This window comes from Oryctolagus cuniculus, chromosome 10, assembly GCF_964237555.1.
Source record: "Oryctolagus cuniculus chromosome 10, mOryCun1.1, whole genome shotgun sequence".
NCBI classification, from domain to species: Eukaryota; Metazoa; Chordata; class Mammalia; order Lagomorpha; family Leporidae; genus Oryctolagus; species Oryctolagus cuniculus.
In genome coordinates, this window is record NC_091441.1 from 9,033,040 (window position 1) to 9,056,116 (window position 23,077).

Genomic DNA, 23,077 nt, shown 5'->3' on the forward strand with positions numbered 1-23,077 from the left:
TGCTGGTGCCGCAGGTGGAGGATTAGCCTATTGAGCTGTGGCATTGGCCAACTTTTTAGAGATTTATTTACTTATTTCAAAGGCAGAGCCACACACACACACACACACACACAGAATGAGAGAGAGGTTTCTTCCAACTGCTGGTCCACTCCCTAAATATCCACAAAAGCCAGAAGTAGGACAGGCCAAAGCTAGGAGCTCAATCTCACACATGGGTGTAGGAACCCAAGTATTTTGGCCATCATTTGCTACTTCCCAGACACATTAACAGGAAGTTGGGACTTGTGCCAGGCACTCTATATGGGGCACAGCTGTCCCAAGAGGCAGCTCAACCTGCTGGCATAAGTTCATTTCATTTTTAAACTTTGACCAAATGAAGGAGGGCATTTAGTACTGATTGCGATGCCAGTTGGGATGCCTGTGTCCCATATTGCAGTGCTTGGGTTTGAGTCCTAGCTCCACTTCTGATTCTAGCTTCCTGCCAATGTGCAAGAAGGAGGAAGCAGGTGATGGCCTAAGCACTTGAGTCCTTGCCATTCATGTGGGAAACCTGGATTCAGTTCTGGGATCTTCATTTCTGCCTGGCTCAGCCCTGGCTTTTGTGGGCATTTGGGGCAGTGAACCAGTGAGTAGGAGACAAATCTCTCTCTTTTTGTCTCTGTGCCTTCCAAGTAAATAAAAATTTATTTTAAATCAGCAAATAGATAGAGGTTAGTTAAGTGCGATTTCATATTTTTGGATATTCTTTTTAAAGTTCTGTGCACATGGAGGAAGTCCTTGAAACAGAACACCTGGACACCTTTCTCTATGACCTGGCCTTTGGGAATATGGCAGCCGAGCTGAGGCAACACAAGCTGAGAACCACACATACTCAGCTCACCTTGGAGATGGTTGAGGTATGCAGTAATTTTCACAAGCAGTAACCTTCACAGAAAGGCACAGTTATCAAATTGTTTTTTAAATTAAACAAAATATTTCATCTACATATATGCACCAAGTGATGGACTCTCTCTGATTTGGGTTTCTCTGTTGAGCCTGCTGTTTGAACATCTGCTGCACTTTCCTTCTATCTCTGAGCATTGACCCACACACCTGTGGTATACACATCCAGTTTAGACTTCCTGGGATCATGGTGAACAGAGCCTGGTCTCCGTGACTTTAACAGTGATTACTTGTTTTTGGCACAAGATTGCAATACATTCTTGAAAGAGTTCTCTTTGTTTTGTTCTAGTACTATTGGTTGAACTCTGTGATTAACACACAATTATTCTTAGGTGTTTAAATTTTAACTGAAAAGTGATCCCTGTTGAATATAAGAGTGGGAATAAGAGAAGGAGATGTACAATTTGGGACATGCTCAAGCTGACTTGCCCCAAATGGTGGAGTTAGAATCATGCCAGGGGATTCCAATACAATCCCATCAAGGTGGCATGTACCAATGCCATCTCATTAGTCCAAGTGATCAATTTCTGTTCATAATTGATCACACTGATAGGTCTAAGAGTCAAAGGGATCAAACAAACAAGTCTAGTGTCTGCTAATACTAGCTGATAGAATCAAAAAGGGAGAGAACGATCCATCATGGGAAGCAGGATACACAGTAGACTCATAGAATGGCAGATGTCTTAAATAGCACTCTGGCCTCAGAATCAGCCCTTAAGGCATTGGGGTCTGGCTGAAGAGCCCATGAGAGTATTTCAGGCATGGAAAGCCAAGACACTCTGGCGAAAAAAAAAAAAAAAAAAAAGAAGAAGACCTAAATGGAAGATCTTTGTGAGTGAGATTCCAGTAGAAAGAACGGGGCCATCAAAGAAGGAGGTACCTTTCTCTGAAGGGAAGAGAAAACTTCCACTTTGACTATGACCCTGTCTGAATAAGATCAAAGTCGGCGAACTCAAAAGGCTTCCATAGCCTTGGCAGCTCATGACAAGAGCCTAGGGAGATTACTGATGCCATAAACAAGAGTGTCAAATTGTTAAGTCAACAACAGGAGTCACTGTGTACTTACTTCTCATGTGGGATCTGTCCTTAGTGTGTTGTCCAATGTGAAGTAATGCTATAACTAGTACTGAAACAATATTTTACACTTTGTGTTTCTGTGGGTGCAAACTGATGAAATCTTCACTTAATATATACTGAATCGATCTTCTGTATATAAAGATAATTGAAAATGAATCTTGATGTGAATGTAATGGGAGAGGGAGTGGGAGATGGGAGGGGTGTGAGTGGGAGGGAAATTATGGGGGGGGGAAGCCATTGTAATCCATAAACTGTACTTTGGAAATTTATATTTACTAAATAAAAAATTAAAAAAAGAAAGAGTGTGAAAGGTATTATGCAGCCAGAGTTGAGAATAACAATAAAAGACTGTGAATCTTATGATCAAAATCACTCCTACACCAGCATCACAGCATTGAACACATTCATGGTACTTTCTATGTGCCTGGTCAAATTCTCAGCCCTTTCTATAGATTAATGCAGACACAGCCTAACAACTAAATGACAACCATTACAGTTCCATGTTATAGGTACAGGAGAACAAGACACAGAGTGACTAATTTGTCCCAGATTACACAACCAGTAAGTGGCAGTGTTGGGATGCAAGCCCAGGACACAAATTACTTGTTCTTCTTTAGGGCACATGGTTATGGTAGCACAAAAGCTTTTGGAATTTACTTTATGAACATATAATTTAAATCACTTTGCTCATGAGCATTTGCCCATTTAGAACAACTACAAGTAAAAGAAACTACACTTCTGAATAGTATTTTCATTGAAAATGAGCCCTAATCGATTGTAAATACGGGATAATAATGAATGTTCAAGGCTTTGAAATCATTTAAATTTGATAGTTATATTTTTCACCTACATGAATTAATTAGAAAAATGGTCTATTAATTAGGTAACTGTTGCAAAGCTTGAATTTGACCCAAATTATCTTGAATATGAAGCATTCCAACCTCCCAGCTGATGATTCTTAATCAGTCTTCACTTGCATATGAATACTCCTACTAATGCTGTCTGCTCATCCATCTCACGGAGGGAACAGTGTCCCGGATAAGCCTGACTTTCTCTTGTCCACCAACAGTGTTAGGGAGGCTCTTCAGCCACATCCTAGATGCAAAGATAGACCCGTATAATGTAGCAGTGAAAAAACTAGAACTGGATTACGAGTATGCACTAAGAGCAACCTTGCTTTTGTTCAAAGACATTTTCTTTTCTACTTCAAAATAGTATGTAAAATTTTAAACATTGAAACTAATGTAATACTCAATATAAAACTCTATCATCCAGAACTGCCATAGACATACTGATGCTTCCCAAGGAGAATGGTGGGCATTTCCCCAAGCACCACTACTCATTCAGATGGGGACTGTAACGCATCTGTAAATCTTGAAGAAAGAGGGAATATTCATCTGTTAAGATGATAGCAATCACCTTTCCATTGTTTGCATTCAAACAAGTTAGTAGTAAAGTTTATCGTTTTTTTCAGCTAGTAGTAAAATTCGTTAGTTCAGTCTTTACCAAATTATTTCTTGGCTTGACTTGAGTACTCTTGTACAGTCCCAGGACAGAACATCAAACAAATTATTCTGTTGCTAAACATTGTACTATTGGCTCTGAAATGGAAATAAAGAGTTAGGAATGTCAGAGCACCTAGGATAAACACAGAGATTAAAATAAAGGCAGGATTCTTTTTGGTAGTAGCTTAATTTTCCTGGTTATTTTGGGTGCACAGTGGAATCTCCAAATGTTCAACTGTGGGTGGAAATATGCGCACAAAATTGCTTCTTATTTCATTTTCTACACACTCCACTCTTCTCTGGGTAACCAAGGGAAGCCCTCATACATAGATAGATACAGGGAGTGCAGGGCTCACAGTGGCCACAGATAACAGCTTTTGTGACATACTGAGTAGGTATTACAGGGACAAGAGGTTGGGCGTGGAGGTAGGGTAACTGGGGTGGGCCTTCTGGGCCAGGGGAGGGGTGGACACCGAGGTGCTGACACGGAAGGACCCACATATACACGCTGCACACTGGACCTCAGTGACCTTCATTCCCAAGCTGTTAGGGTACCACGGAGGCAGCCTTACCCGGGCCTTCTGCTCCACTTCCAACATTAATCTTTCATGCTGCTCAGCTATGGCCAGTGTCGCAGAATGGACCTTCTGATAGATCATTTCTCCTTCCCGTGTTTGAAACGTGAATAGTCCTTCTCCCGTGTCACACATTCTGTGAGAACAGAGACAGGGAAAGAGATGGGTCTTCACGTGCTGAAGTGCGGAACAGTTTTCCACGTAAAAGACGCCCTCGCCCTTGGGTTCCCTCCTCCTCGAATTCCACAGGAGTTAGTGAGGCAGATTGGTCTTGGACCACACAACCGACTCGGGGCAAATGGCGCACAAAAATGCAACAGAGGTGGAAATCCATGCACATCTGGATCATTACAGGTGAGGCATTCAAGACAGTTTAAGGAACAGGTAAAAGTGATACTGTGTACCTTACCAATATTTTAAAAATAGAAACAACTACTCAGAGTGGTTTAAGGATTTTCATGTTTGTGATACAAGAGCAATAGCACATGTGACTCAACCTCTCTTGAAATGTAAAGAGTTCAGGATAAATCTGTAATTTATACTTATTGGAATCAAAGAGAATGCATTTTTAGTTTTACACATTTTTTAACTTTATGGATTTGCATTCATAAGCCAAATATTTCATTTAATTCTCGGAATTCTTAAGTAAATCTTGGTATAAAGTATAGTCTAGCGCAGTATAATGGAGACTCTATTTGACTATGAGAATTTTCGGCCTGAACTTTGACTCTTGCACTTACCACATGTACCCCTGGGCAAGCTGTCCAACCTGCCTAGAATTCCTTCTCACATTACTAAAACAGCAGTGATGATAAGACCAAGTTGTTAGGTTGTTCTGAACGTTAAAAGAGTTGATGCAACAAATACATACAGTGTTGCTTATTAAGTGGTCAAAATGTTCACCATTTTTATCATAAAGTTTGCAACTAATCTAAATATCCACTATAGCGAAAAGGCTGGATTAATACCATTTTCATCTGCTATTATGATACAGACTGTTACACTATTTTTAAAAAAGATTTATTTATTTATTTGAAAGTCAGAGTTACACAGAGAGAGAAGGAGAGGCAGAGAGAGAGAGAGAGAGAGAGAGAGAGAGAGAGATCGTCCATCTGTTGGTTCACTCCCCAATTGGTCACAACGGCCGGAACTGTAACAATCCGAAGCCAGGAGCCAGGAGCTTCTTCCAGGTCTCCCACACGGGTTCAGGGGCCAAGGACTCAGGCCGTCTTCTACTGCTTTCCCAGGCCATAGCAGAAAGCTGGATTGAAGTGGAGCAGTCAGGACTTGAACCGGTGCCCACATGGAATGCTGGCACTGCAGGAGGTGGCTTTACTGGCTATGCCACAGCGCTGGCCCCCTGTTACACTATTATGATACAGTATTTCAGATGACTACTGCACAGCAACTACTATGCAACAAACAGTATTAAAATTTTTATTATGTAAATCCAAGAGGAAAATCAGTATGCAAACTATTTTAATTACTTAATTATTATCTTTTTATGAAGTAATTTTATTGTAAAAAATCCACTAACAAGTTGTTAGACAAAAGGATTATAGACAAATTTTATTAACAAGGATTTATCCTGAAATGAAAAATATATTTTTAATTTTGGATAATTTATTTTTATTTATTTGAAAAACAAGGGTGGGGAGGGAGGGGGAGGGAGGCGGAGGAAGGGGGGAAGAGGGAGAGAGAGAGAGAACCAGAGATCATCCATCTGCTAGTTCACATCCCAAACGCAATATTCAGATATTTTATGTGGGTGGCAGGGACTCAAGAGGTTGGGTCATCACCTGCTGCCTCCCAGGGTGCTCATTAGCAGGAAGATAGAATTGAAGCGGAGTCAGGAAATGAACCCAAGAACTCCACTGAGGAATCCTGTTGCCCAAAGTGATCTATTAATCACTGTGCCAAAAGCCTGCCCTAAAAAACTTATTTTTAACTATCATTTATTTAAACCAGCTTTTAAAAATAATTGAATGCCTTCAGAAAGAAAGAACCATTCAAAATCAATTTGATATCAATACTTAGATACTGGATCATAATTGTTAGGTTGCTGGCTTTCAAGGTCTAACCTCAAAAGGTTCGCAGGTTGTAATATTAGCATATTCATGAGGCCACACTATTTCTTCAAACACCAGAAAGATTCTGGATTCTTCCTTATTGGTCTCAAAGGAGTTTTCAGTAGAAAAAGTCTCATGAGGCTCCAGACATTACAGAGGCTGCAACTGGGATCCCGTAGGGCCTCATCGAGCCAGCACTTAGCTTCTGTGAGAGAGATCTTAATAAAATTCACACAGCGTGAAATGGAAATCTGGGGGGAAAATGAAGAGTTTTCACAAAGTGAAACAAATGAGCTTGCTTTGTTGAGTCGGAGGAGCAAGGAAATCCAGCAGCAGCAGCGGCGGCGCCATTGCTACGTTGCAAGGGCTCCTCGTTGGGAACCGCACTGGCTGCTAGCCTTGGGAAATGAGATAACGAACACGCAAATGCTACTTCATGCTTTGTCCCTGCGTGTGAGGTGCCAGGGCTTGTCCATTTCCTGGGGCTGACAGCTGCCCAAGGGCACTTTGAACGCTTACAAGAGTTTTTTTTTTGTTTTTGTTTTCAGTTTCTGATATAAAAACTATAAACTTTATCCTTTAATCAAGAAACAACACATTTTAAAAATATCACACAGAAAGCATTGACATCTTAAGCAGAAGGTGCTCCTTCTTCAGTGTCTGTACCTGAGCCAAACTGAAGGTCAAACGTCGTCAGCACCATGGGCTCACGCTGATGACTTTGTCAGCCAGGTTGGGATAAAAAGTGGAGGTTTCTCTGGTTGTGGTTTAAAAGGTTCTTTGGGGGCTGCTAGGGAACAGCTATGCAGGCTTTTTCTTATCTGTCTAGAATGTTCTGTGGTCCTAAGTCAATGCCAGGGAAGATGACAAGTGGAAACACAGGTGTAGCTGCTTTTGATGGCTCTTCAAGGAATGGTCCACAGCGGAGGAGCTGCACCTGTGTCACTGGGAGGTTGTCCCTGACAGTTGAATCTCAAGGCTCCGTGTGGCTCATGTGTGCAGGGTGGTTTGTGAGTCGCAAACCTGAGGGAACCATTTCAGTAAAGGGAGTGAGAGATGACACATGGAACCCAAATGAGGACAAACTAGAAGTCATATTTATGCAGCTTTTAAAAGACTGTGAAATATGAAATCAAAGGCTAGAAAGGGTGAAATAAGACAAACAGGGGTAAATAACCACAAGAATCCTTCCCTTAATTTGGGAAGAGCTAATACAAAGGAGCAATTTCACTTAAGTCTTTCTTGCCACATTCTTCAATTGCATTTATTTTGTGAAAAAGTGATAACATAGAGGATGTATGTTTGCTCTGCCTCCAAACTAGAATTCTGTTGATATTTACAGACAGTAACAAATGTTTTTCTTCAGACTTAACAATATACTTGTGCAATATTAATATATTTGCTTAATGCTGGTTGGGACGCCTGTATCCCTTATCAGTGTTTGGGTTCAGATCCTGCCTGTGCTCACAACACACATTCTAGCAGGCAGCAGGTTATGGCTTAAGTGGTTTTGTCCTTGCCACCCACATGGGGGACATGAACTAAATTCTTGGTGCCAGGAGGGCCTTTGGGAAGTGAGCCCCTGGATTGGGACCTCTCTCTCTCTCTCTCTCTCTCTCTCTCTCTCTCTCTCTCTCTTCCATTCCCACTACCTCTTCTTCCTCCCTCCTTCTCTGAGTTTCTGTCTATATTTCTGTATATCTATGTCTGCCTGCCTCTCAAATAAATTAGAGATTAACAACTTAAACAGTAGAATAAACTGTTGAAGAATATAATCTCTGAGGTCCTGCTCCACTCTGAAGAACAGCCTAGAGACTCATAAAAATTCTAGGAGATGAGAAGGACTGACATACTTATTTCCTTTTTTTTTTTTTTTTGACACTTTGATATAAGGGGAACTTTAACAGTATAGGGTTCAAAAGACTGTCATAGCACAAACTTCGATCACTATGACACGGCCCGTCATATAGATTTACCACCTATGTTTCAAGTAGGCACTACAAATCAGGAGTGGAAAATGTCATGGTCCATTACCCCAAGGCGTTCCAGATGTTGGAGGGAGACAACCACTGATCTGCCACCAGGGGGCGGTATGGAGCCATGAAGAAGGTAACCGGACAGTCAATGGGGAAATGTGTTACCTGTTGGCTCCTCTTCTGGGAAACTGAAGCTACAAGATTTTGTCCTAGATTTTTTCCCCCTTAAAAAAAAAAAAAAAAACTTAATAAAGTAACACATGTGATCATAGGCAGGCAAGGGAATTCAGTTGAGCCCAGGTTCCTCTAACCCTGCACCAGGCAAGGAAAGCCCTGTTTGCGGGAAGGGCCCCCAGCCAGCATCTGGAACACCTCTTCCCAGCCTTTGAAACCTTCAGTCTCTCTCTGTAGGACTGAGGCTGTGGGCCACGCTGCAGGATTTGACCAGAAAACTTGATCCCAACAATGTGACTTAGACTAAGTGCCTGCCTCTACGCGGACGGAGGGTGGAGTCTGAGGCACTGAGGTGGGACTTGGAGGTGCTGCGTGCCTACAGGGAGGGCCCGAATAAAAACCCTGGGCCCCAAAGTATGGGGAAGTTCCCTTGATTGACAGCACCTCGCATGTGCTGGCAGTCACCACTGCCGGGAGGGTTAAGTGTCCCCATGGAACCGCAGCAGTGCTGGCCTCTCCTGCTCTCCCTCCCGTGTGCCATCTCCTTATGCTGACTCTACCTGTACTCTTACTGCACTGAGCCTACTGTGTGTGTAACAGCATCTCCTGGGTTTTACAGTTCTTACGGAGAACCACTGAGCTTGAGAGTGGTCTTGGGGCCCTCCACTGGAGACAGCTGCACATGGTAGAGCATCAAGGTATCTTACTACACCAAGAATCTAAGCATCCTCGTCTTTTCCCCACATGGCTGTTTTGTGAATTCCATTTTCCTGGGGAATCTGACACTGTCCTAACTTTATCCTCCACCACTGCTTGCTGCCAGTAGCACTTGAAATAACAGCACAGTTAGTCTTGTCTCTGTTGCAAACTAATAAATAAGGAAGAATGAAAAAGTATGCAGATGTAGACCTTGTAAAAAACTGAACTTTACATCAGATGCTCCACTCTCATTCCTGCCTTCAAGGAGGGAAACAGCCCCAGCTGACAGTGAACTAGAGCAATTTAGCTGGAGAAAGCACCACGACCATATGACTGCTGGACCATGCCCTCCTTTTCCTGCACTTAACCCTCAAGCCTCATTCTTTATGAAGAGGTGACTTCAAAGTGCCAGGCATCCTCCCAAGTGAGAAGCAAAAGAAATTTACCAACACAAAAATTATAGAGACACTTCACTTTCACAAAGTAAAAATGGCTACTATAAAACAATTCTCTGTAAATCTCTGGATAAAATTCTGCTACAGATGAATTAATTGACCACTGACAAATTTGTCCATTTCATAGCTGTATGATTTCATTCCCACTGTAGCATCTGCAGTATTGTGTGCATATTTGATAACCAAATATTTACCCTTCATGTGCACAGAAATTTTTTTAAGATTTATTTATTTGAAATGCAGAGTTACAGAGAGGCAGAGGCAGAGACAGAGAGAGAGAGAGAGAGGTCTTCCATACACTGCTTCACTCCCTCCCCCAATGGCTGCAATGGCCGGAGCTGGGCCTATCTGAAGCCAGGAGACAGGAGCTTCTTCCAGGTTTCCCACGTGAGTGCAGGGGCTTAAGCACTTGGATCATCTTCTACTGCTTTCCCATGCCATAGCAGAGAGCTGGATTGGAAGTGGAGCAGCCGGGTCTTGAACCAGAGCCCATGTGGGATGCTGACACTGCAGGTGGTGCTTAACCCGCTGTCACGGCACCAGCCCCATACAGAAATTTTAAACTCTCACAGTGGAGTAGAGTGGGAATCAATTCCTGAACACCCAATTCTGTTTCTATTCAGGATTTAAAATCCAACGTGTAATTATAGAAAGTAATGAAATTCTTTAATGATCTGTATTTACTTTAAAATATGCTATGAATGAAATGGTCATCTTTCCATTTCATTACTGTTTATAGCCCTTGTCTATATTTCTGGTAAACCAGAGACTTTGAGTTTTATTTTTTAAACTTTTATTTGGTGGATAATTAAGCCCTTGGTTGTAATGTAAATTAAAAAATATACTGTCAAAAACTAAAAAGAGAAAGAAAGGCAGAGGGAGGGAGGAAGGGAATATCATTATATTCTTAGAATTGTATCTATGAACTACACTGACTGTGTTAAAACGAAAAAACTAAAACTAAAATTAAAAAAATCACAGCTCTTTTGCAGGGCAGTTAAAGTCAATTAATACTTTTATTCTATTAAGAGTTTGTACTTTAGTGTCATTTAATAATGCTACCTACTTTCCTTTATTAAAAAAAGCAGCTTTGAGAAGATTGGTTACTCTCCAGGAGCTCTGGTCAGACGTTGATCTGTGCTAAGAAACTGAGCAAAGGCCAGTGTGGGAAGGGGAGTGGAAGTGACACAGACACCAGCGGGGAGAGCAGGGACGCCCAGGGCTCCGAGTCCACACATCGGCGCTGGAAGGGGAGGTGAGCTCAGTAACAGGAGACATTGGCGGGGAAACGGTGGACAGAATCTAGAGGGAAGCGGGCTTTGAGGCGGGGAAGTTCACCAGACTGACTACAGGAGAGAAGGAAAAGAAAAGAAAAAAAAAAGGTGGGGGGGGTACTGGTATAAACAAGTTTCTCACTTTTCCGCCAACCTTGCAAAGGCCAGCAAGAGACAAAGAGCAGGCCCCACTCGGGAAATACATAACAAAAGGGGAGAGCTAAGGCTACAATTCAGTAGCCTAGGCAACCCAGTGGGAGTCCGCAGGAGAAACTGAGCGGGCACAGACTCTTTGGGTAGAAGCCAGAGATCAGAAGCTAAATACCATCAATTCTGCTCAGCCATGTGGTATTACTTACCCCCTGAATAAAAAATAAAATAAAATAAAATAAATAAGTAAATATAGAGAGATTTACCACGCATAACCTGAGGGTGTCACCTTTGCACACCCGTAACCCGGAAGAACCAAGCAGAGCTCTCAGGCCACACCCATCTCAAGCCTCCAAGGCTCCTCCAACAGCAGGCAGTCCACTTAACACAGACATAGTAAAAAAAAAAAAAAAGCTCACAGTCAGGGAAGAAGAATTAACAATGCCAAGCAACAAACACAAAAATCAAGGGAACAAGATCAACGATGACACTATGACACCTCCGAATAAACAAAACACCCCAAGCCAAGATTATGAAGATGATGAGATAGAAGAAATGCAAGATACGGATTTCAAAAAATTTATGATAAGAACATTTAGAAGTTTTCAAAAGCAAATCCTTGAACTACAGAAATCCTTATTGGACAGGATTGAAAATCTCTCTCGTGAAAATGAAATTTTAGGAGGAATCAAAATGAAATGCAGAAGCTAGTAGAACAGGAAAGTGTGATAGTGAAGAGAAATCAAAATGAAATGAAGAGCTCAATAGATCAAATGACAAACACATTAGAAAGTCTAAAAAACAGAGTCAGCGAAACAGAAGAGAGAATATCGGACTTGTTGCTCCCCGTCTTCGTGGAAGAACGACACAGGACCCTGCGCTGTTCTTTTGTCTGCTCGGCCCTCCCCGGGTTTGCTGCTGGTTCTTCCCGGGTTGGCTACCAACCCTTCCACCTCCGTGGAAGGGCGGTTCCCCCTAGCCACTTTCCCCACTTGCGCGGGGGAGTGGCATACCGCCGGCCGGCTCTCTAGGGGGCTGCACAGGTGTTCCTTCAGATAGATGTTCCCCTTAGATGTTCCTGGTGCATGTTGTCTCTCTCCTCCTATATAGTCCTCTTCCACCAATCCCAACTCTGCTACCCACACGCCGAGTACGCTGCTCTCCTCCAATCAGGAGCAGGTCCTACAGTTTATTGGTTGAACTGGAGGCAGCTGTGTAGAAGCTGTTTCTCCCTTCTCAGCACCATATTGTGGGAAAGCAGATGCATAGAATAAGTCTTAATTCCAGTAACTTAGTCTAGTCCGGGTTGCTCCCCACAGATCCCCCTTTCTTTTTATTTTCTGGCGTTGATACGCGCCTGTCTTCGGTGCCCCGCAGCGGGTAAGCTGCTAGCCGCCAGCAGGTGCTTATCGTCTTACTAATCAGGCAGACCGAATCCAAGCTCTCTCATTGCCATGTTGTGGGGAGGCCTCATTTTTCTCTATTTCTCTATCTCCAGGCATTCCTATTTCTCCTATTTTACTTCTATCTGCCAGCATTCCTATTTCTCTCATTTTACTTCTATACTTCTGTTTCTCTTATCCCCGTGGCTTCCCGGCGCCTGCCCCGAGGCTGCTTCTCCGCGCCTTGCCCCGCGGCGGCTTCCCGGCTCTGCGCCGCTTCAGCCCGCGCTTCTCTCATCTGCGCGGCTTCCCAGCTTTGCGCGCGCAGTCCACGGTCTCCGCGCCCATTCGCGCCTGCACCACGGCCTCGCACTAGCCCCACGTTCCCTATCTGTTCACGCCCCGCGCGCTCTCTCTGCACGCGGCGGCTTCCGCGAGTCACACAGCATAGCTCACGTTTCCGCCACTGGTATTCAATCTAAGTTCCCCGGGCTAACCTGGCGAATTCAACATAGCTCACGCGTCTGCGCCTTTCGGTCTGGCTTCCCGTCCTTTGCTCCCCGGGCTAATCTGACGGATTCCAACCTGGCAGCCCACGTCTCTGCCTCTGGTTCCAGATTTTCGCCTTTTGCCCCCCGGGCTGACTTAAAGAATTCCAAGCTAGCTTACGTCTCCGCCTCGGCCTGCCCCCCTGGCTTCAATTTCCCTAACATTTTTCTCTACCCGGTATGTTTCCCTAACTTTTCTTCCAACAACAATATTCCCCTCTCATTTCTCCTGGCTTCTCCCCACAGTCCGTATCCGAGTCTAAGTTTCTTCTAGGTTTCACTTTCACTTTCAACCTGCAGTCCATATCTGAGTCTAAGTTTCTTCTTGCTTTCACTTTAAATCCTAACTTCTTTCCCACAGTCCGTATCCGAGTCTATGCCTAGGCTTTCGATAGCTTCTTCCGGCACCTTTTCCATCCGGCTTTTCCCTAGGCTCTTTGCTAATCTCTCTCTCCGGTATTTTCCCACTTCTTCCCGTTTCTTCCCTCCTAGGTTTCCTATCCGAGTCACGGCACCATTATGTCGCTCCCTCTCTTCATGGAGGAGCAACAGGACTTAGAAGACAGAGCACAGGAAAACATACAGTCAAACCAAAGAAAAGAAGAGGAAATTAGAAATCTAAAAAATATTGTTGGGAATCTCCAGGATACTATTAAAAAAAAAAAAAAAACAACATTCAAGTTCTAGGAGTTCCTGAAGGCATAGAGAGAGAGAAAGGATTAGAAGGCCTTTTTAGTGAGATACTAGCAGAGAACTTTTGGGTTTGGAGAAGGACAGAGACATCCTAGTACAGAAAGCACATAGAACCCCAGGAAACATGACCAAAAGAGATCCTCACAACAACATGTTGTAATTAAACTCACCACAGTGAAACCTAAAGAAAAGATCCTAAAATGTGCAAGAGAGAAACGTCAGATTACTCTCAGAGGATCTTCAATTAGACTCACAGCTGACTTCTCATCAGAAACACTACAGGCTATGACGGAATGGCGAGACATAGCACAGGTACCAAGAGAGAAAAACTGCCAGCCCACAATATTATATCCTGTCAAGCTCTCATTTGTGAATGAAGGTGAAATAAAGACCTTTCATAGCAAACAGAAATTGAAAGACTTTGTGGCCACTCGTCCGGCCCTGCAAAAGATACTTAAAGATGTGCTACACTCAGAAACACAGAAACACGGCCATCAATATGAAAGAAGGTTAAGGAAGAAAACCTACCAGTAGAAGAGCATAGGAAGCTCAAAGCATATACTAGAAAATATCTCCGGGAAAATGGCAGGGCAAAGTCACTATGTATCAATAGTCACATTAAACGTTAATGGACTTAACTCTTCAGTTAAAAGACACTGATTGGGCCGACACCATGGCTCACTAGGCTAATCCTCCGCCTTGCGATGCCGGCACACCGGGTTCTAGTCCTGGTCGGGGCACCAGATTCTGTTCCTGTTGCCCCTCTTCCAGGCCAGCTCACTGCTGTGGCCAGGGAGTGCAGTGGAGGATGGCCCAAGTACTTGGGCCCTGCACCCCATGGGAGAACAGGATAGGTACCTGGCTCCTGCCATTGGATCAGTGCGGTGCGCCGGCTGCAGTGCGCCGACCGTGGCGGCCATTGGAGGGTGAACCAATGGCAAAAAGGAAGACCTTTCTTTCTGTCTCTCTCTCAGTGTGCACTCTGTCAAAAAAATGAAAATAAAAAATAAAAGAAAAATAAAAGACACCGATTGGCTGATTGGCTTAAGGAACAAAATCCAAATATTTGTTGCCTACAAGAAACACATCTCTCTAACAAATATGCAAGCAGACTGAAAGTGAAAGGTTGGAAAAAGATATTCCATGCCAACAGAAACCAAAAAAAAAAGCAGGTGTAGCCATATTAATATCAGACAAATTAAACTTTAATAGAAAAACTGTTAAGAGAGACAAAGAGGGGCACTATATAATGATTAAGGGCTCAATTCAACAGGAAGATGTAACTATTATAAATGTATATGTACCTAATTACAGGGCACCGGTCTATTTAAAAGATATGTTAAGGGACTTAAAGGGAGACTTAGATTCAAATACAATAGTACTGGGGGACTTCAATACTCCACTCTCAGAAATAGACAGATCATCGAGACAGAAGATCAACAAGGAAACAGCAGATTTAATCGACACCATTGCCCAAATCGATCTAGCAGATATCTACAGAACTTTCAATCCTACATCTAAAGACTTTACATTCTTCTCAGCAGTGCATTGAACCTTCTCTAGGATAGATCACATACTAGGCCATAAAGCAAGTCTCAGCAAATTTAAAAGAATTAGAATCATACATACCATGCAGCTTCTCAGACCACAGCGGAATGAAGCTGGAAATTAGCAACTCAGGAAACCCCAGAAAGTATGCAAACACATGGAGACTGAACAACATGCTCCTGAATGAACACTGGGTCATTCAAGAAATCAAAAGAGAAATCAAATGAGGATAACAACACAACATATCAAAACTTATGGGATACGGCAAAAGCACTATTGAGAGGCAAGTTTATAGCAATAGGTGCCTATATCAAGAAATTGGAAAGGCACCAAATAAATGAGCTTTCAGGCATCTCAAGGACCTAGAAAAACTGCAGCAAACCAGACCCAAATCTAGTAGGAGAAGAGAAATAATTAAAATCAGAGAAGAAATTAACAGGATTGAATCCAAAAAAACATTACAAAAAATCAGCCAAATGAGGAGCTGGTTTTTTGAAAAAATAAACAAAATTGACACCCCATTGGCCCAACTAACTAAAAAAAGAAGAGAAAAGACCCAAATCAATAAAATCAGAGATGAAAAAGGAAACGTAACAACAGATACCACAGAAATAAAAAGAATCATCAGAAATTACTACAAGGACTTGTATGCCAGCAAACAGGAAAATCTATCAGAAAGGGATGGAATCCTGGACACATGCAACCTACCTAAATTGAACAAGGAAGACATAGAAAACCTAAATAGACCCATAACTGAAACAGAAATTGAAACAGTATTAAAGGCCCTCCCAACAAAGAAAAGCCCAGGACCAGATGGATTCACTGCTGAATTCTACCAGACATTTAAAGAAGAACTAACTCCAATTCTTCTTAAACTATTAAGAACAATCGAAAAAGAGGGAGTCCTCCCAAATTCTTTCTATGAAGCCAGCATCACCTTAATTCCTAAGCTGGAAAAAGATGCAGCATTGAAAGAGAATTATAGATCAATATCCCTGATGAACATAGATGCAAAAATCCTCAATAAAATTCTCGCCAATAGAATGCAACAACACATCAGAAAGATCATCCACCCAGACCAAGTGGGATTTATCCCTGGTATGCAGGGATGCTTCAATGTTTGCAAATCAATCAATGTGATACACCACATTAACAGACTGCAGAAGAAAAACCATATGATTATCTCAACAGATGCAGAAATGCATTTGATAAAATTCTACACCCTTTCATGATGAAAACTCTAAGCAAACTAGGTATGGAAGGAACATTCCTTAATACAATCAAAGCAATTTAGGAAAAACCCATGGCCAGCATCCTATTGAATGGAGAAAAGTTGGAAGCATTTCCACTGAGATCTGGGACCAGACAGGGATGCCCACTCTCACCACTGCTATTTAACATAGTTCTGGAAGTTTTAGCCAGAGCCATCAGACAAGAAAAAGAAATTAAAGGAATACAAATTGGGAAGGAAGAAGTCAAACTATCCCTCTTTGCAGACGATATGATTCTTTACTTAGAGGATCCAAAGAACTCTACTAAGAGACTATTGGCACTCATAGAGGAGTTTGGCAAAGTGGCAGGATATAAAATCAATGCACAAAAATCAACAGCCTTTGTATATACAAGCAATGCCACGGATGAGAAAGAACTGCTAACATCAATCCCATACACAATAGCTACAAAAACAATCAAATACCTTGGAATAAACTAAGGACGATAAAGATCTCTATGATGAGAATTACAAAATCTTAAAGAAAGAAATAGAGGTACCAAAATGGCGGAATAGGAAGGGAGTACACTGATAGTCCGCGGAGAGACAGTTTAATAAAAGTGGAGATACTGCAGGTCCAAGGAAGAGTAGGGGAAGAAACAGCAGAAGAAACTCTTCCGGAATGAGTGATTCACAGTGGACCTGCGTGGAGAGTGTGGGAGCCCACAGTTCGGAACACCAGCGGCAGACTCAACACACCAGCGCTGGAACGCGAGGTGAGCTGAACCTCAATAGCCTGAGACACTGGCAGGCAAGTGGAAAAAGGAGACTAGAGGGAACGACCCCGGGGGGAAAAGTTCACCAGGCTAACTAGAAGACAGAGAGAGAGAGAGAAAAAAAGTGACCGATACGGACACGGGTTTCTCTCTGCTCACCTCTCAAAGATGAGCAAGACAAAGAGTAGGTGCCATCTTGGACATACGTCATAAGCAGGGTGACCTCAGGTCTGCACCGGCCCTGAGCCTAGCAGAAAAACCTGACTCTGCGTGGGGCGAATTAACAGGACATTAGGACCTAGTGAATTTGTGGTGCTACTGAACTGAGACTGTGAAAAAAGAGACGGTGGGGGAGAGAACTCACGGAATTCACATGAGTACTCTCCAGAGATGCTACAATCCCGTAACTTTGGCAACCCAGTGGGAGACTGAAGGAGAATTTGAGCCCACTCTGAGGGCAGAATAGATTCCCTGTGTGGTCCTTGGGAAAGAGCTTCCGATCTTTGGCTCCTGTGGGCATATCATTTGCCTGCTAACTACCTCCAACTTCGTTCAGCTGTGCGGAATTACTTCCCTTTTGAATCAAAAAAAGAAAGAAAGAGAGATCTACCACGCCTAACCTGGGAGTGTCACCTTTGGCACACCAAACAGAGCTCTCAGGCCACACCCATCTCAAGCCTCTAAGGCTCCATCAAAAACAGACAGTCCACTTAATTTAGAGTCACAGTATAACAAGAAAAAACACCACAGTGAAGAAACCAAATTTCTCCACTATGCCAAATAACAAACGCAAAAACTGAGGTAATAAAAACAAGGAAGTCACCATGACGCCCCCAAATGAAAAAGACACCCCAGTTCAAGATTATGAAGATGATGAGATAGAAGAAATGCAAGAAGCAGATCTCAAAAAATTGATAAGAACATTAAGAAGTTCTCAAAAACAAATTCTTGAACTACAGAAATCCTTAATGGACAAGATAGAAAATCTCTCTCGTGAAAATGAAATATTAAGGAGGAATCAAAATGAAATGAAACAACTAGTACAACAGGAAACTGTGATAGTGACGAGAAATCATAATGAAGTGAAGAATTCAATAGATGAAATGAAAAACACATTAGAGAGCCTTAAAAACAGAATGGGTGAAGCAGAAGAGAGAATATCGGACTTAGAAGACAGAGAACAGGAAAGGATACAGTCAGACCAAAGAAAAGAAGAGGAAATTAGAAATCTAAAAAATATTGTTGGGAATCTACAGGATACTATTAAAAAAAACCAACATTCGGGTTCTAGGAGTTCCTGAAGGCATGGAGAGAGAGAAAGGATTAGAAGGCCTTCTTAGTGAGATATTAGCAGAGAATTTCCCAGGTTTGGAGAAGGACAGAGAAATCCTAGTATAGGAAGCTCATAGAATCCCTAATAAACACGACCAAAAGAGATCCTCACCACAACATGTTGTAATTAAACTCCCCACAGTGGAACATAAAGAAAAGATCCTAAAATGCGCAAGAGAGAAACGTCAGATTACTCTCAGAGGATCTTCAATTAGACTCACAGCTGACTTCTCATCAGAAACCCTACAAGCTAGGAGGGAATGGCGAGATATAGCCTAGGTACTAAGAGAGAAAAACTGCCAGCCCAGAATATTATATCCTGCAAAGCTCTCATTTGTGAATGAAGGTGAAATAAAGACTTTTCATAGCAAACAGAAATTGAAAGAATTTGTGGCCACTCGTCCAGCCCTGCAAAAGATGCTTAAAGATGTGTTGCACACAGAAACAGGGTCATCAATATGAAAGAAGGTAAAGGAAGGAAACCTCACAGCAAAAGATCACAGGGAATTCAAAGCATATATTAGAACTTATCTTTGGGAAATGGTAGGGCAAAGTTACCACTTATCATTAGTCACATTGAACATTAATGGCCTGAACTGTCCAGTTAAAAGTACCGATTGGCTTATTGGCTTAAGGAACAAAACCCATCTATTTGATGCTTACAAGAAACACATCTTTCCAACAAAGATCCATACAGACTGAAAGTGAAAGGCTGGAAAAAGATATACCATGCCAACAGAAATGAAAAAAGTGCAGGCGTAGCCATCTTAATATTGGACAACATAAACTTTACCACAAAACCTGTTAAGAGAGACAAAGAGGGGCACTATATAATGATTAAGGGATCAATTCAACAGGAATGTATAACAATTATCAATGTATATGCACCTAATTAGAGGGCACCGGTTTATTTAAAAGATTTGTTAAGGGACTTAAAGGGAGACTTAGATCCCAATACAATATTACTGGGGGACTTCAATACTCCACTCTCAGAAATAGACAGATCAACGAGACAGAAGATCAACAAGAAGACAGTAGATTTAAACGACACTATATCCCAAATGGATCTAACAGATATATACAGAACTTTCAATCCTACAGCTAAAGAGTTTACATTCTTCTCAGCAGTACATGAAACCTTCTCTAGGATTGACCACATACTAGGCCATAAAGCAAGTCTCAGCAAATTCAAAAGAATTAGAATCATACCATGCAGCTTCTCAGACCACATCAGAATGAAGGTGGAAATTAGCAACTCAGGAATCCCTAGAGAATATGGAAACACTTGGAGACTGAACAACATGCTCCTGAAGGAACAATGGGTCATAGAAGAAATTAAAAGAGAAATCAAAAATTTTCTGGAAGTAAATAAGGATAACAGCACAACAAACCAAAACTTATGGGACACAGCAAAAGCAGTGTTAAGAGGAAAGTTTATATCAATAGGTGCCTACACCAAGAAATTGGAAAGGCACCAAATAGATGAGCTTTCAATTCACCTCAAGGATCTAGAAAATCTACAGTAAACCAGACCCAAATCTAGTAGGAAAAGAGAAATAATTAAAATCAGAGAAGAAATTAACAGGATTGAATCCAAAAAAACATTACAAAAAATCAGCCAAATGAGGAGCTGGTTTTTTGAAAAAATAAACAAAATTGACACCCCATTGGCCCAACTAACTAAAAAAAGAAGAGAAAAGACCCAAATCAATAAAATCAGAGATGAAAAAGGAAACGTAACAACAGATACCACAGAAATAAAAAGAATCATCAGAAATTACTACAAGGACTTGTATGCCAGCAAACAAGGAAACCTATCAGAAATGGATAGATTCCTGGACAAAAGCAACCTACCTAAATTGAACCAGGAAGACATAGAAAACCTAAATAGACCCATAACTGAAACAGAAATTGAAACAGTATTAAAGGCCCTCCCAACAAAGAAAAGCCCAGGACCAGATGGATTCACTGCTGAATTCTACCAGACATTTAAAGAAGAACTAACTCCAATTCTTCTCAAACTATTAAGAACAATCGAAAAAGAGGGAGTCCTCCCAAATTCTTTCTATGAAGCCAGCATCACCTTAATTCCTAAGCCAGAAAAAGATGCAGCATTGAAAGAGAATTACAGACCAATATCCCTGATGAGCATAGATGCAAAAATCCTCAATAAAATTATGGCCAATAGAATGCAACAACACAAAAGAAAGATCATCCACCCAGACCAAGAGGGATTTATCCCTGGTATGCAGGGATGCTTCAATGTTTGCAAATCAATCAATGTGATACACCACATTAACAAACTGCAGAAGAAAACCATAGGATTATCTCAATAGATGCTGAGAGCATTTGATAAAATACAACACCCTTTCATGATGAAAGTTCTAAGCAAACTAGGTATGGAAGGAACATTCCTCAATACAATCAAAGCAATCTATGAAAAACTCATGGCCAACATCCTATTGAATGGAGAAAAGTTGGAAGCATTTCCACTGAGATCTGGTACCAGACATGGATGCCCACTCTCACCACTGCTATTCAATATAGTTCTGGAAGTTCTAGCCAGAATTATTAGGCAAGAAAAAGAAATTAAAGGAATACAAATTGGGAAGGAAGAAGTCAAACTATCCCTCTTTGCAGATGATATGATTCTTCATTTAGGGGACCCAAAGAACTCTACTAAGAGACTATTGGAACTCATAGAAGATTTTGGCAAAGTAGCAGGGTATAAAATCAATGCACAAAAATCAACAGCCTTTGTATACACAGGCAATGCCATGGCTGAGGAAGAACTTCTAAGATCAATCCCATTCACAGTAGATACAAAAACAATCAAATACCTTGGAATAAACTTAACCAAGGACATTAGGGAACTCTACAATGAAAATTACAAAACCTTAAAGAAAGAAATAGAAGAGGATACCAAGAAATGGAAAAATCTTCCATGCTCATGGATTGGAAGAATCAACATCATCAAAATGTCCATTCTCCCAAAAGCAATTTATAGATTCAATGCAATACCAATCAAGATACCGAAGACCTTCTTCTCAGATCTGGAAAAAATGATGCTGAAATTCATATGGAGGCACAAGAGACTTTGAATAGCTAAAGCAATCTTGTACAACAAAAACAAAGCCAGAGGCATCACAATACCAGATTTCAGGACATACTACAGGGCAGCTGTAATCAAAACAGCATGGTACTGGTACAGAAACAGATGGATAGACCAATGGAACAAAATCGAAACACCAGAAATCAACCCAAACATCTACAGCCAACTTATATTTGATCAAGGATCTAAAACTAATTCCTGGAGCAATGATAGTCTATTCAATAAATAGTGTTGGGAAAACTGGATTTCCAAGTGCAGAAGCATGAAGCAAGACCCCTACCTTACACCTTACACAAAAATCCACTCAACATGGATTAAAGACCTAAATATACAACCTGATACCATCAAGTTATTAGAGAGCATTGGAGAATCCCTGCAAGATATTGGCACAGGCAAAGAGTTTCTGGAAAAGACCTGGGAGGCACAGGCAGTCAAAGCCAAAACTAACAATTGGGATTGCATCAAATTGAGAAGTTTCTGTACTGCAAAAGAAACAGTCAGGAGAGTGAAGAGACAACCAACAGAATGGGAAAAAACATTTGCAAACTATGCAACAGATAAAGCGTTAATAACCAGAATCTACAAAGAAATCAAGAAACTCCACAAAAACCAAACAAACAACCCACTTAATAGATGGTCCAAGGACCTCAATAGACATTTTTCAAAAGAGGACATCCAAATGGCCAACAGGCACATGAAAAAATGTTCAAGGTCACTAGCAATCAGGGAAATGCAAATCAAAACCACAATGAGGTTTCACCTCACCCCGGTTAGAATGGCTCACATACAGAAATCTACCAACAACAGAAGCTGTAGAGGATGTGGGGAAAAAGGGACACTAACCCACTGTTGGTGGGAATGCAAACTGGTCAAGCCACTATGGAAGTCAGTCTGGAGATTCCTCAGAAACCTGAAGATAAACCTACCATACAACCCAGCTATCCCACTCCTTGGAATTTACCCAAACAAATGAAATTGGCAAACAAAAAAGAGGTCTGCAGCCTAATGTTTATTGCAGCTCAATTTACAATAGCTAAGACCTGGAACCAACCTAAATGCCCATCAACGGTAGACTGGATAAAGAAATTATGGGATATGTACTCTTTAGAATACTATACCGCAGTAAAAAACAGTGAAATCCAGTCATCTGCAACAAAATGGAGGAATCTGGAACACATCATGCTGAGTGAAATAAGCCTGTCCCAAAGGGACAAATATCATATGTTCTCCCTGATTGGTGACAACTGACTGAACACCAAAAAGGAAACCTGTTGAAGTGAAATGGACACTATGAGAAACGGTGACTTGATCAGCATAGCCCTGTTAATGAACAACTTAATACATTATCCCTCTTAGTATTTTTTTTTGTCTGTTCTACTTAATACTACGGGTTTAATTTTGTAATTAATACACAGTTATTCTTAAGTGTTAAAATTTAACTGAAATGTGATCCCTGTTAAATATAAGAGTGGGAATAAGAGAGGGAAGAGATGTACAATTTGGGACATGCTCAAGCTGACTTGCCCCAAATGGTAGAGTTAGAAACATACCAGGGGATTCCAATTCAATCCCATCAAGGT

At 41.6% G+C, this 23,077-nt stretch overlaps 1 protein-coding gene across 1 annotated transcript in view; it reads right to left on the minus strand.

The window, feature by feature from the left end:
- DOK6 (docking protein 6) overlaps positions 1-23,077 on the minus strand; it is a 496,981-nt gene that overhangs the window by 116,621 nt on the left and 357,283 nt on the right. The window contains exon 6 of the mRNA XM_008261454.4: positions 4,097-4,235. Within this exon, the coding sequence (XP_008259676.2) occupies positions 4,097-4,235 (139 nt within the window). The remainder of the gene's footprint in view (positions 1-4,096; positions 4,236-23,077) is intronic.